Source organism: Haliotis rubra, unplaced genomic scaffold (genome assembly GCF_003918875.1).
Source record: "Haliotis rubra isolate DU_JTF1 unplaced genomic scaffold, ASM391887v1 Scf203, whole genome shotgun sequence".
In the NCBI taxonomy this organism is placed as follows: Eukaryota; Metazoa; Mollusca; class Gastropoda; order Lepetellida; family Haliotidae; genus Haliotis; species Haliotis rubra.
The window spans coordinates 1,004,641-1,020,576 of NW_025766037.1; the positions used below are offsets into that span (position 1 = coordinate 1,004,641).

Consider the following 15,936-nt stretch of genomic DNA (forward strand, 5'->3'; position numbering starts at 1 on the left):
GGTGTGGCTATCAGTATCACAAGGTGACCGCCTCCTTGGTGTAGTGGTTAGAGTGTCCGCCCGGAGAGCGGAATGCCGCGGGTTCGATCCCCGGCCGCGTCATACCAGAAGACGTCAAAATATGGTACTTGTTGGTACTTGTCCCTGCCTGGCGCTCGGCATTTATGGGTACAACAAGGACTGGTCGGCTCGGAGTCAGTATAATGTGTCTGAGTGGGGTATTCATGCTTCACTGCGGCATGGTATCTCAGTGAGCTAGCACTATAAAACTAGCTTAAGTCTGGGCTAGTACAAGCAGCCACACACACGCATGCGCGACGCCATATGAGCGAAATATTCATATGACGTACCGCAGAGCTACAGATAACTTTTGGGGTCATTGAGTTATGTACTCGCTTGTGTTCATCTCAATTGGGTATCCTAATTTTCCTTTGAGTAACCAAATAAATTGTACTCACCTCACTAAAACTCAATTGGGTATTTTGCCATTTTCAATTAATTTTAAAAATATTATAAAGTTTAAATGTTAGTGTTTGATATTTATATTTTATCTGTATTATGAGAAACTGCAAGTTGTCAAGTTCATTTCCTGAAATAAAACCCTCAGTATACCTCAGTTATTTTATCTACCCCCAGGTACGCAAGCTAAGATTTGACATTTTTGCGTGTATGCATGTAAGATCACATTTATAGAGTATTTACTAAAATTGAAGCGTACTTGTACGCAATAGACTTAAAAGGAATTGAGTTTTCACATAAATATTTGCGTAATTTACGCAGATACGCAGCTTATCTGTACCTCTGGGTACCTGATCAGTGTCACAAGGTTAGTGTGGGAGACTGCATTCATTTCATCCAGTTTTCGGTTGACATTTGACTACATACAAACAATAGTAACATGATAAGAAGAATGCTTACACTATCAACCATTATGTTTTTAGGTATTTACTAATGGGTTCAAGTCCCAAATTCGGAATATGTATATTGTAGACCTACAACTGACAAGTACAGAAACGGTGGATGAGAATGTTTGTATGTTACCAATCCTCACCTCACAGAGAGAATTGAGAATGTTTGCATCTTTTGAATTATTAGCAGACAAATACCGTATTTCCTCAAATAAGCGCCGGATTCTAATAAGTGCCGGGGGTAAAGCGGCGGTTTAAGAAATAAGGGCCAGGTACGTTTTTCATAAATGTATTCTCCCTTGATCCAAAAATAGATTTATTATCCTTTGATCCAAAAATAGATTTATTAAGGAATGGTCCCTAACTTTGACATAGCGCTCACTAACAGTAAATTACGGTACTCCCAGTGAGCCCAATGAACGCCGGGCCTGTATTAAATCTGTTGAAAAAAAATAAGCGCCAGCGCTTATAAGAGGATATACGGTATATGGACACGGATATACACAATGCCATTTGCTGAGAAAGTGTAATCCCAAATATAACATGTGTCAAGTATGTGGCCATGGACATCTGTTTCTGCCCGGTGCCAATGTCGTCTGTGATTTGTAACTAGGTCTCCTGGAACAACCTTCCGTGTACAGCATTCACTGTCATGTTTATCAACTTGGTCAGTAAAGTGACCCGGTACGCTCCTTAAACATAAACACCGCTCAGGAAAATGAAAGTATAAAAAAGTCCAATGACTAAACACTTTATATGAAGTTGGTCATCTGAAGACGGCACATGAAAATGAAAGTATATACAAATTCTAATGAATACACATTGTGATGGAAGTTGTTCCTCTAGAGACGACACAGGAAAACGAAAGTATAAAAAAGGGGGTGTGGGTGGGGGTGGGCATGCGGTTTATCATCCCCGGACATTTTGTAGACAGAAGACCACGATTTCATTAAAACATCCAGATTAGTGAGTGAGTTTAGTTTTACGCCGCACTCACCTGTCTGTAAATAATCGAGTCAATCCAGTGATCAACAGCATGAGCATCGATCTGCGCAATTGGGAACCGATGACATGTGTCAACCAAGTCAGCGAGCCTGACCACCCAAACCCGTTAGTCGCCTCTTACGACAAGTATGATTACTGAAGATCAATTCTAACCCGTGTCTTCACGGGTCACATCCAAGCAAAATGTGCAGATATATGCACTAGCGACTCCGAAAACAGTATACAGGTAACCAGACAGCGGTATCCAGGCAACAGGCCAACAAGTGGGATCCCGGTCATGACAATCTTGCGCTAGCGGAGTGTATGAGCAAGTCATTGAGCATCCATTGGTTTAATACATCAGACTGACTGACTGACTGAGTTTGGTTTTACGCCGCTTTTAGCAATATTCCAGCAATATCACGGCGGGGGACACCAGAAATGGGCTTCACTCATTGTACCCATGTGGGGATTCGAACCCGGGTCTTCGGCGTGACGAGCCAACGCTTTAACCACTAGACTACCCCACCGCCCTTTTAATACATCAGATGCTGACTCAGTTTTCAAAATGACTTTAATTACGGTCACATTTGAAGAGACACTATTGCAAAGCCTTTCGATGTGTTAACAGAAAGTATTTTCTGACGTTATACTTTGGTAATAGCAAAACGGACTTCGGTAATTGTAAAAACCGGACGATCTCGGCACACACACGCACGCACGCACGCACACACAAAGCAAAAAAACAACACACGCACACACACGCCCAAATCGCCATAGGTAATCATAGACTATCATCTATTGAACATATTTTACAGAAAAATGGTTCCTAAATTAAAATCATGAAATATAATGAAAAGTAGCCCAGAGACCTTCAATTTCAGAAACTGTTGTTTCGAGATTTGCCACATATTCAAGACTTGAATGGGCTTTCGTGGATATATTTGTCTCAGGGTCTGTAACACAGGCTAAGTATAACAATATCCTCGGATTTGAGAGAACGACTTACAGTGTTCAAGGTTGAATACTACAAGCTGGGCATCCGTACATGGGAATACCATGATCTAAGTCAGCGATATGCGCTGTTATAAGTCCCAATAAATCTGCTGTCTGTGAACTATTATACGTCCGATCGGGTTTCACAGATTATGATGTAAACACTCTGACTGGAATGTGTTATACTTTCACAATGGGAAATACGTTCACAATGGGAAATACGTTCACAAAGGGAAATATGGGAAGTTGTACCCCGATGGACGTTGTATTTCCCGATCTTCGATTATCGCCTACCTGCCATGTCGGTTATCTGTCATAACATGGTCAAAAGGCGTGGTCAAGGAGCGTGGTTGGACACTGTGTTACATAATGACCATGAACGTCACATCATCCACCCACGTTGTCCAACAGTGTTACGTAGATTAATCGGCGGGAGTTTCAAGTCAGCCTGTTGTCGGTGCCGTTTTGAACACTTTGTTCCCCGTAGGAGACGTTTCGTGATGACGTCTATCTCCTCTGCTGACTTCTTCTTCGTTACTGTCGTCGTCTGGTTTGAGTCGAGCTTCTCTCTGCAACGTCTGCGTCCGGAGTTAGACTGGCACGTGATACTTTTCTGAAGTCTCGTGACGATGTCGTCGACGGAACTCTGTTCCACCTCTCTGAATGCTGGCGCTTTTGGGATGCCGATGTTCATCTCGGGGTAGAAGTCGTAGAAGCGACGAGGGTAGCGTTTCCAATTGGGGGTAGGGAGGTGCACCCGGGGCACGTGCACGTAGCGGTGGTGGTGAACAGGCCTTTTTCCGGTGTAGGAATACATGTAACGAATGTTGTTTTCCAACGCGTCCTGGAACGAGGTGCTAAACGCTGCCATTTTGTAACAAATGTGTCACAGCACAACCGGAGCAGACACTCTTGTCGACTTGTATCGACTTATTTGCACTTGGCAGTTTAAAAGTCAACAATCCAAACGTCTTTTACCAAGTTGTACCCTCGTTGGCCCAGTAAGACAGTCTGTCGGAGAGCTTATCGTGGGTTGCCAGGAGCCGGACACGTAGCGCTGAGCGAGAGTAAATACCAGAGGGAAAGGATATATGTTAAATGTGAGATGTATGTTAAAGGTGAGATATGTGTTAGAGGGAGGTATGTGTATGGAGTATTAGTGAGTGAGTTTGACAGTACTTCAAAGACGAGGACCTATGAGCTTGGTTTGAGATGAAATCCCGGAGTAATGAATATTTTGCTAACTTATTACCCACGTGGTCAACGTATGGGTAGTTGCGTACTAATCTCGTACGTCACACGAGTGTCGTATCGCGTTGACCTGTGTCGTAACGACTTGACATGAGATTCTAACGATTTGATTGGATAACCGATGACCTCTCAATTAGGTCACATTCTTACGTAACTATTTTTTCATTCATAACAAACACGTGAATTCATTCATTCTGTCTTAAATGCATTGTGGGAATGTAAACATTGCGAACGTTTGCCGTGTCGCTGTTTAATTGTGAGTCGAACTGAGACATTATATCCGTCGAAAAACATAAACGCAATGTTTCCAACAGTGATGTTAGCCGAGTGAAGCAACTGCAAACAAAGGAACGGGATGCTACGGAGTAGTTTACTGTAGAGGCTGTACGAGGCGATGACCACTGACATGCATCGTGACGTCGGTTACTAAGGCAGTGACGTCATTACAGTGTGACGTCATGCAAATATTGTACTACAGTACAAAACTCTTCCGCAACCTCTTTATGAAACCGGTTTCGGTTTGAAACCATAAAAATAACAAAAATACGCTATTTGGTCAATTTAATGCATGTAAGACGTGGGTAATAAATAAAATACCACACTCGGTCTCATTACATACGAATTATACGAAACTCGTGACCTTCGTTTCGTATAATTCGTATGTAATGAGACCGAGTGTAGTATTCTCTATATTCCTATTACTCGCCCATGGAAGATATACTGCAGTGTAATATTTTTACGGCAATATTACACTAGTGTAATACCGCTAGATATATGACGTCATAGCGGTTACAGTTGTGACGTCACAATGCAAATGACTCTGTCGCAATGGTATTAGACCTTGGTTGACCCGCGGAAAATTGCTACGAAAGTCATCACACTGTAGTTTCTATCAATTTATGTTTCTAGAGTAATCAACAGAATACTTAACTCGCTTCCATGAAATACCATTTGTATCAAACTCGTGAAAGATTTTGTATCAAACGAGCGAATCATTAACTCGTTTAAATAAAATTGGTATTGCAGGGAAGGTCGTTTAGTATCCTCTATGTATGGTGATACATAATTATGTGTTTAAGAAGATGTGTGATATGTGTAAGGGAGAGATATACGTCTTAGGGAGAAAGAGAAATATGCATGAGAGGTCGAGGTACTGAGTGAATGGGTTGGTATAGAGTGACGACTTTAACAGCTGTTTCAGTCATATACTGAGTGAAAAACATAAGGTGAGGTGAGATGAAATTGGGTTTAACGTCGTGCTTGAGAATATTTCGCTCATATGACGACGTGCATGCGTGTGTATGTGCGGTTGCTTGTACTAGCCCAGACTGAAGCTGGTTTTATAGTGCTAGCACACTGAGATACCATGCCGCAGTGAAGCATGAATACCCCACTCAGACACATTATACTGACTCCGAGCCGACCAGTCCTTGTTGTACCCATTAATGCCGAGCGCCAGGCAGGGACCAACAAGTGCCATATTTTAACGTCTTTTGGTATGATGCGGTCAGGGATCGAACCCGCGACCTTCCGCTCTCTGGGCGGACGCTCTAACCACTACACCACGGAGGCGGTCGAAAAAAATAAGGGATCACATGAAAGCACAAGTGTTCCTCTATTTTCTCAGGTTTCTTCACAACTCATGACCCGTCATATCAAATGCGCGACCTGGACATTTGCCATTGGGTGAAACCCGAAGAATTCAAGTAAGATCACTGGGCTAACCAACCGTAAGAGAGAGCTGGTTCGTCCACTCCTGAGCGATTATTAGGCCATCCATCCAGTAGAGATCACTGGGACACCCAGCCCTGGAAATCTTTGGGTCACACACCCGTGAGAGGCCACGGCACACCACCTCATAAGAGATGATTGGGCCAGACACAATAGATCACTAGGCCATTCACCCTTGAGAGATCAGTGGCTCACACGGCCATGAGAAGTCACTTGACCACCCACCCCCTTAGATATCACTGGCCCACCCTCCCCTGAAAAATCACTGGCCCACCTTCCCCTGAAAGATCACTGGCCCAACCTCCCCTGAGAGATCACTGGACTACACACTCACAGCAGACAACCCGCTGGTATTAAAGAAGGGCATTTGATCCATTAATGTATTGAGATGGCACAATCTCAGCCTGGTTGCAAGCACCCGATCCACATTAAAGACAATACAAGTTTGTCTACATCGGGCCATCAGTTCATAACTATGTGACGATTGCCATGAAACGACGATTTGACGTAACAAGATACGAATTACACCCTCAACATATCTACAACATATGTGTCAGGGCGTCCCCAACCTCCCTCCCCAACCCCACCCACCCAATAAAAACTAAAACAGAAGAAACCTAACTAAGAACACACACACCCCCACCCCCAAACAAACAAACCGCGTTCTTTCCTCTCCGAGTAGTGCGTTGCCATGCTTGTCTTACTTTCATTGCTGAAATAATTAATAGAGTCAAGGTTTGACACCTGTCGGGACAGGTAATCAATTACTGGCGCAGGTCTCCCATCACGTGGTCGATCAGAGATACATATCTGGTAGGAGAAACATTAATTAAAGATGACGTGTGTCGGTCTATATAACTTCTATTTGTCAAAAACATGTGAAAGAAACTGCCACGTGGGTTTGATAGTACCGCTAAGATATCGCGAGATATAGCGAGAACCAATGATGCATTCTGGCATGATATGATAAGCATGAATACACGGTTGGGGTTTGAGTCGGTGGTGCAATATTTATCATGTTGGAGCGTTGATTAAACTACTGCAACTACTCCGCGCCGTCACTTTGACCACAAGGTGTGGTATAGTAAGTTATTTATTCATCTGCATGGGGTCATGACGTCGCTTTGCGGGGGAAGTTTGCGCGTGTTGTCATAACAACGGTCAGCTCACGTGACGACGCGCTTAAAGTCTACAGTGACAGCAGAACTACGTGGATATTACCCGGAAACAGGAGGCATTGATAGATCCTCTCAAAGTGCATAACACGTTGTTGTGTTTCAATCGTTTTCTCAGATCGGCCCTGTTGCTCCTAGCGTATGTTCCGAAGAGAGAATTCCGTGAAAGTGAACTTTGTGCATGGCGAGTTTTGATTGTTAGAAGTAAGAAGCAGCGTTTTTGTAGAGGCCCGGCGTCTATCCAGTGTTAAGCAATGGCTGAGCATTCACTGGCGTTCACGGACATCTTACAGAAGAACATTCGCCACGTCTACAGTGGGCGACCGTCACATATGAGCTTCAGAAAGCACCCCCCTCCGCGCGAGGAGCCCAAAGAGGACTCCAAAAAGGACTCCAAAAAGGACTCCAAAAAGGACTCCAAAGAGGACTCGGAAGAGGACTCCAAACTGGACCCCATCATCGAACTGCCGCGTCGTATTGACGAACAGCAGCGACGACCGCCCGACAGGTTCCGCCACAAGTTCGAGGAGTACTTGCCGGATTACGACATCTCTTTGCCCCGGCTCCCGCCTTCAGGACTCTGAAGGGACCGGAAGTAGATCTCATGGTCAACAGACTGAGCAGGCCAAACAGACGCGAGAACCGCTACGATATGTCGAGTAGGACTGTGTCGGCGAAGAAGGTGTCACCGGAGGAGATGGAGACAATCATAACAAGGTTAATGAGGCCGACTAAATCGTCCATGGTCCGCATCATGATGAGAAGGCCGAATGCGGAGAGTCAGTATACAGTAAGATCGTGTAGTGCGCATGACCGCTTGACAAACCCGCGTGGGAGAGAAGATTGTTGTGTGCCGTGTAGAATCATTCGTCAAACCAATCGCCCTCGTATATCGGAAATGATTATGCAGCTTGAATAAGAGAAGAAATCAGACACTGACTTAGAATTGGGATTTTCACAAAAACATGATCTTCATTGTCAATACAGGAGACATATACTGAACAAATTAAGTTATGAATCATGAGTATTTTGGGTGATGTGTTTTGTAGCGAATACTATGCTCACGATTTCATGAAAAACGTCACTTAAACTATTCATGTTCCATAACTTGTTTTATTCAGTATATCTCAGGATGTACTACGCTGACGTTCGGGTCAATTCCAGATGTGATGGCGCCCTCGGCCAAGAGGATGTGATTGTAGGCGGATTACGGTGAAGATGACTTATAGTTTCCAAGAATCTTTTGTAATGTTCTTTCGGTACCGGAAGTATCGCGATGTATTGTGGGGATTACTTCATGCCTGTTTTACTGTTTGGAAGATCCATGTGTGTTAACTCTCCAAAGAAGGGAGGGTCTGACGCGGATGCCGTCGCAAGCAGACGTATTGGTTAGTGATGTGTTTAAGAGACCTTGTGCTAATTAATATATTTGGGATATTCATGGGTCGTTTGTTTGAGAGAGATCCCATTTAATATTGTGTGTCGAGAGGCCCATGTGATGTCTGACCTCAACTTCCGGAAGCGACTGCGTGAAAACTATGGTCACCGGCCACGTATACACTCGTCAACATAGCGTTTACCTTCCAAGTCTATCACCAAAGAAGATATTTTTATCATTTCTCGTAATTTGTCAGGGAAAATGGTTTTGGGTCGAAGACTACTCATGGTGAGTGTCAGAAAAAGTGTAACAACAGCCCCTACATTCAGGTTATTAGCATATACAAATTAGTGTAGTGACAAGGGTCTAGAAAATGCAGGTTTTCCAAGAAAAAAGTACGACGCTTTTTCTTTCAAGTTTTAATGAATTATTTTATTGGAACATATATGTCACCGACCCTTGGCTTGTGGGTGACGATGGTGTAGGTTTAAGGCGACTTGGACCTAGCCTTGCTGCAAGGCTGTACTGAATGCTAAGCCCATGGATGCATAGTAATTCTATCCTTAAAAGAGGCAAGTCTAGATAAGCGGACACCTGTTATTAATATATTTTTTTAGAAAAATTCATTTAAACGATTAATTATTACTTTAGGCACTTGTGCAAGTCTACTTGGACCAGAAGTAGGGTCTATAAGAGCCAAAACCTTGCCTTGTCCGGATTATCTCCCTTCCATTGTGTGTAGTTTTCACCGAAAGCCGTTGTACCTGACCCACGCGGAGTCTGACTTTCGGAGCTTCAATGTACTTTCGGCTGGAGGACATTCAGCTTGAATATCATGGATGAAAGTTGATGGGGATGCAGTATACCGATGCAAGTTGTCCCCAGAGGACATGAGGTAGCAGGAACGTTTGCTTCGTAGCCTTGCGCGAAACGTCTTGGGTGGTAATAATTAAACGTTTTCGTATGTATAGAAAATATGTACTGTTTTTGAAATGTGGAGTAACAACCGAGACGAGGTGTGATTTGTTTGTTTGTTGTTTAACGACGCATTCAGCAGTATTCCAGCTATATCTGTATTTGCTGAACCAGACAATCCCGTGATCAACAGCGTGAGCATCGATCTACTCACTTGGGATACGATGACATGTGTCAACCAAGTCAACGAGCCTGACCACCAGTTGGGCGGTCGGAGTGAGTGAGTGAGTGAGAGGTGTTACGCCGCTTTTAGCAATTTTCCAGCAATATTACGGCGGGGGACACCAAAAACGGCCTTCACACAGTGTTCCCATGTGGGGAATCGAACCTGGGTCTTTTGTGTGACGAGCGGTCGCTATAAAAATAGCGATTAGGCCACCCCCGGTCGATGTGAAATGGAGACTTGGTAGTCTAACGGTTAGTCTCTAAATACACATAACTTTGATAGAAACAAACAATTCCCTATGAATTGGAAAGGTGTCCCAGTGACATTGGAGATTCGGAATCTAACCCTGAACATGGTGAAATCTAGACTTGCTTGATTTAGGGCTTTAGCATTGCAGAGAGGGCTGAGCGGAAGGGAAAATAATGTGGTTCAGGGACTGTGAGACAGATGTGAGACTCGGAGGTGAGTGAGTGAGAGAGTTTGGTTTTACGCCGCTTTTAGCAATATTCCAGCAATATCAGGGCAGGGGACACCAGAAATGGGCTTCACACATTGTACCCATGTGGGGAATGACTCGGAGGTGACTTTCACTGGTGTCAGGAGCGGCTGTGGGCAGGTGCCCGGGACCCGGCTCACCGCGCGCCTTGCCTTATCTCGTGTCAGTCATATTTGTTTTGTCCCTCTAATCGCGTTTAATGCATATCAGAGTTTTTTTGATTGTATGTTTAACGCCGCGCTCAGCAATATTCGAGCTATGACGGCGGTCTGTAAATATTCAAGTCTGGATCAGACAATCCAGTGATTGACATCATGAGCACGGTCTATACAACTGAGTTATGATAGAATGTGACGGCCAAGTCAACGAGCCTGACCACCCGTTAATCGCGACAAGCATGGGTTGCTGAAGACCAGTTCTAACACGGATCTTCACGGGTGCACCTCAGAGACATTGTTGGGGGTACATGCGTGCACACCCAAAACGACATATTCGTGTAGCGGTTTCTTCAGTAGAACAAAATAACAGCTCCCTTTTTCACGCCGAAGACCCGGGTTCGAATCCCCACATAGGTACAATGTGTGAAGCCCATTTCTGGTGTCCCCCGCCGTGATGTTGCTGGAATATTGCTGAAAGCGGCGTAAAACCAAACTCAGTCAGTCAGTTTACTTTTGGGAAAGGGCTAGATTTTTATCAAATTCGTAATCTAAACCTGCGTAAATGCTGCAGTTGGAAGGTTCATGGGGAGATCGCGAAAGCACAATGCGCTGGGGCTACGATAAGGACGGGAGTCTCAACGAGCTGTGCACTGGGCAACGAGGTGTATAACTGGCTGAGGTCGGGACAAGTCACCTGTAGTTGTACGTTAAATAACTGTAATCACTGACGTGTCGCGGCGGTGTGGTAGTCTTCATAACCAGGCTAGACGGTACAAGGGGACTGTAGCTCACCTACCAGGCTTCGCAGTGCACTGTGAACAATGATTGTAGCGACATTTTTGACAGCGAGTGTCAAGCAATGTACGTACGAGCCAATATGGACGTCATACAATGTACCTACTTGGCAATCATGATGTCATACAATGTACTCCACTTTTCAGTTATGATGCCATACACTGTACCCACATTTCAATTATGATGTCATACAATGTACCCACTTTTCAATTATGATGTTATACAATGTACCCAAGGTGTCAACGTGGAAATCACACAATGTACCCACGGATCAACATGAACGTCACACAATGTACACAATGGTCAACATGAACGTCACACAATGTACCCACTTTTCAATTATGATGTTATACAATGTACCCAAGGTGTCAACGTGGAAGTCACACAATGTACCCACGGATCAACATGAACGTCACACAATGTACACAATGGTCAACATGAACGTCACACAATGTACCCACTTTTCAATTATGATGTTATACAATGTACCCAAGGTGTCAACGTGGAAGTCACACAATGTACCCACGGATCAACATGAACGTCACACAATGTACACAATGGTCAACATGAACGTCACACAATGTACACACGGGTCAACATGGACGTCAAACAATGTACACAATGGTCAACATGACTGACTGACTGACTGAGTTTGGTTTTACGCCGCTTTTAGCAATATTCCAGCAACATCACGGCGGGGGACACCAGAAATGGGCTTCACACATTGTGCCCATGTGGGGATTCGAACCCGGGTCTTCGGCGTGACGAGCCAACGCTTTAACCATTAGGCTACCCCACCGCTCCGGTCAACATGAACGTCAAACAAGGTACACACCGGCCAACATGGACGTCACACAATGTACCCACGGATCAACATAGACGTCACACAATGTACCCACGGATCAACATGGACGTCACACAATGTACCTACATGGCCAGAATGACGTCAAACAATGTACTCACGTGGACGACACACAATACACCCCCGTGGGAACAAAGACGTCACAATGTACACATGACAACATGGACGTCACAATGTACACATGACAACATGGATGTTGGTCATGAGCCCCAATGTCAACACGAATACCACACAATGTATACACGTGGTAGATGTTCGGCCTGACACATTATCTCGTGTTGGCCAGGCCCTAAACTTGTGATGTTTGGTGTTTCTATTAATAACATATATATCTATGGAATCCTGGAAGGGACATTGTCGCGTTGTCGCATTGTCGCGTTGTCGCCCTCAGAAAAACAAGCAAAAAGTGTCAAAATTAAAAGCGCGACAACGCGACAATGTTATAATGCGTTATAATGTTCCTTCTAGGATTCCATACATATCAATAATATGTTTTCCGTAGCACGGCTACCTTAGATTCTGGAAACAATCGATTGTCCAGGTGAGCTTTTTACATTGTTTTGAGGGCGAAAAGTGACACGCCAATATACTGAGGCAAGACTTAACGATGAGTTGATGGTGATGATTGTGATGATGACTACTACAGTAGCGATAAGGAGGGTCATTAACCACACCGTTTAAATCCATGCGAATACATTTCAGATGGTTCAATATAATGACACACAATTTAATCAATAGTTTAGACTACAAAATCGATTCAATCAATGTCCCACGGAGGTAATCGCGTCCAAAGGTTTGTCAGTCGACCTACAGCGACTACAGAGGGCTGGCTGTACAGCGCTGTTGGCGGGTTTCACCGCCTCGAGGACGAGTCATCCCGGATGTGGCTATTATGCCGTGGGCAGAGGAAGTCAACTGAGTGTTAAGCGATAGAGCGATAGAGATCGCTCGAACATATTGGTGAATGATAAATTGATGATCAGGACCACGCTTCACAAAACGAGGTTATAAGTGCGGCCTCCGTATCTCATTCCGTGTACCCGATCAGTTCATATATTTAAACAAAATGTCCTTTATTTGACAGTTTAAGCGTAACAAAAACAAAACAAAAACACAAACAGCTTGCACATACGTAGTGTCACACACCAGGGTAAAATGTATCACAGATGATGCTTTGACACTGACGTTAGATTTATCCTGTACACCCCGATATCGCATGAACTTGACGTCAGATGGTTGAGATCAGGATTCGGGTCTATACCTCGATCTTTGTCAGGGGTGGATGTCCGGCATCGCGGGTCTGGTTGACCCTCACAGTCGTTGCCTTGGTAACGTTGCCATAGAGACGCTCCGTGATAGCTTCAGCCTCTTCTTTACTCACCTGACGTTCACCTTGACGTGGTTTCTGTTCGTCCTTGTCCGCGTTTCTTGACCTTGGCGTATTAAGACGCTCCACGATGTCGTCGACTTCGTGGCGGGAAAGGATACGGAAGGCCGGTGCACGTGGCACGAGACAGCGGTAGTCCGCTCTGTACTCGGACACCCTGAGAACGTAGTCCTTGAGGTACTGGTTGTCCTTTTGTTGCCGGAGTTGGTCCATGTTCGGGTACTCCTTGGAGTGACGGTACGCCATGTTACTCGGTGTGCCACTGTAGATGTGGCGGATATTGTTGTCCAGAATGCTTTGGAAGGTCAAGCTGAACGCCATTGCTGTAGGAGACCGGGGAGTGAATGAAGTCGATGTAGCCGATGTTCCCGGGCCTAGTCACGTGACAATCTGGAACAGCAACAATAGACTGATTTCAGTGAGTCGGGTCCGTGTCGGAAGGAGCTTTAACGCGACTGTCACGTGAAGTGACATACCTGACTACGACAACGTGACGACGTCACATCTACGTTACGAAGACATACAAACTGACGGCGCACCATACCTACACAACGGCGACAAAAACAAAGACATTTGTCAATGATATCTTTATAACGAGGTACAGAGTGTCAGCGTTATAACATCATCATTACGACGACATACTAAAGTGCCTACATCCCCACTACACGACGCTCTCTCCACGCCTCTGTTCCCGCATCACATAAGCTACGACGTCACACAAAGTAACAGCGTCACTACAGTCACATTACGGCACCCGGGAAGATGCAATTGCGTAGATCGATGCTCATGCGGTTGATCACTGGATTGTCTGATCCAGACTGAATAATTTTCAGACCACCGCCATATAGCTGGAATACTGTTGAGTGCGGCGTTAAACTACCAACCAACCAACACATTACGGCGTAACGCCAAATGACGGCGTCATCACGCACACTCTTCGGAGACACACAATGTGTCGGCGCCATCATTCTCACGCTACGGCGACATACAGTGACGACACTACCATACGCACATAATGGCGTCACACAAAGTGAATTCGACACAACACTCACACTATAGTGACACACACAGTGACACACACATCTTTCTCACGTTCTTCTTGAAGCAAACGTCTAGCGGGATCGGGTGGTCAGGCTCGCTGACTTTGTTGACACATGTCATCGTATCTTAATTGCGTAGATCGATGCTCATAATGTTGATCATTGGATTGTCTGGCCCATATTCGACTATTTACAGACCACCGCCATATAGTTGCTGTTGCTGATTGCGGCGTTAATTAAGAAACAAACAAGCACATATTGAAGCAAAGAAAGTTGTGAACACATACCTTTAAATTTTGGACGCACAATATCGATACCTCACATGGTATATATACTGAGGGTCACAAATAAGGGAACACGTGAAAGTACAAGTGTTCATTAGGTAAGAGTTCCTCCCGTTCCCCCATCCCAAATAATATGTATAAATATTCTAGAATTATAAACAAAACTTAACACAACAATTACTCGAGAACTCACAAAATGATTAAAAGTCCCAAATTTAAGTTAGGGCTAGGTTTAGGGTTAGGTTTAGGGTTAGGTTTAGAGTTTGGTTTAGAGTTGGGGGAACGGAAGGAACTCTTTCCGTTCATTAATATTTTTCCAGGTTTTGTGTTGTACTGTGGGTAAAAACAAAAGAATAAATAAAGGAACACTGCTGTGAAGTGGTGTTCCCTTATTTGTTTCCCTCAGTATAGTATAGCCCAAACTGTTCGTGTGATCACCCGTGGCGACATATATGGATTATTTGTAAGAAAATTATAAACGATTTTGTGCAGAAGGTCTGTTGTCACAACAAAAGTGAACAGTGAACAGTTCAATATTCAACACATACCTGTTTAATACGTGATTAGATTGTTTGTTCTTGACAGACAGGAGACTTCGGTGCGTATACTGGACGTTTTCAAATTATTTCTGGATCATCGGTGGAAGCGGTTACCAAGGAAACACACCACCCTTCTACAGTAAAGTACAGTCCTGGCGTCAGTGTGGGTTTGTTTCACACGCCTTTTGAACAATGTAGCGTTGTCACCTGAACCCTTGCGTGCTGGATCTCGTACTGGATCTCTGGATCTTGCCCTCTTCAACAGGAACAAGCAGACGACAAAGTGGCAGACGACTCAGGTTTCCAAACACATAGTCCCCGGATATGGCGTCTGCGTCCGTTGGTCTCGGTAATCTGATCCCCGGAGCTTTGGGATTAACGCGGATTAACGCGGGTTTAACTGCAGACACCAGAGATGACGTAAGTGTTGTATCCTAAACTGGTCATTTACGTCTTATACGCGTGAAACGAAAGTCAGTATTTTGTAAGTTCTGAGTTTCTCAAGAGCTGATATTGGTAACAGTGTCTTGGTTGCTGGACCGATGGCCCGTGAACACCTCCTCCCCTGTGTGGATCACTAGTCACCAGGCCGCAAGTGCTCCTTGTATTGTCGGCGCACGTTGGATACAGGTTTGGTAATCCTGATATCATCTACACTTCACTGACCCCCTCACAGACCTACCCGGGGAGATTTGGGGGATTATCATTGCGGCGGCAATCAGTGGGGATTATCTACACAATGGGGTTTAAGTCGCATCACATCACTTTCGGTTCTCTAAACAGGTTAGTATATATATATACTGGACAAAAA

The 15,936-nt window shown here is 44.6% G+C and overlaps 1 protein-coding gene across 1 annotated transcript; it reads right to left on the reverse strand.

Annotated features, from left to right (window-relative positions):
- Positions 1-12,581: 12,581 nt before the first annotated feature.
- On the reverse strand, positions 12,582-15,545 carry LOC124275834. Its single transcript, XM_046711514.1, has 2 exons — positions 15,135-15,545; positions 12,582-13,652 (listed from the first exon to the last, which is right to left on the reverse strand). Exon 2 carries the CDS (start codon positions 13,581-13,583, stop codon positions 13,131-13,133), a length of 453 nt encoding a protein of 150 aa, XP_046567470.1. The 5' UTR covers positions 13,584-13,652; positions 15,135-15,545; the 3' UTR covers positions 12,582-13,130.
- Between the last annotated feature and the right edge of the window lie 391 nt (positions 15,546-15,936).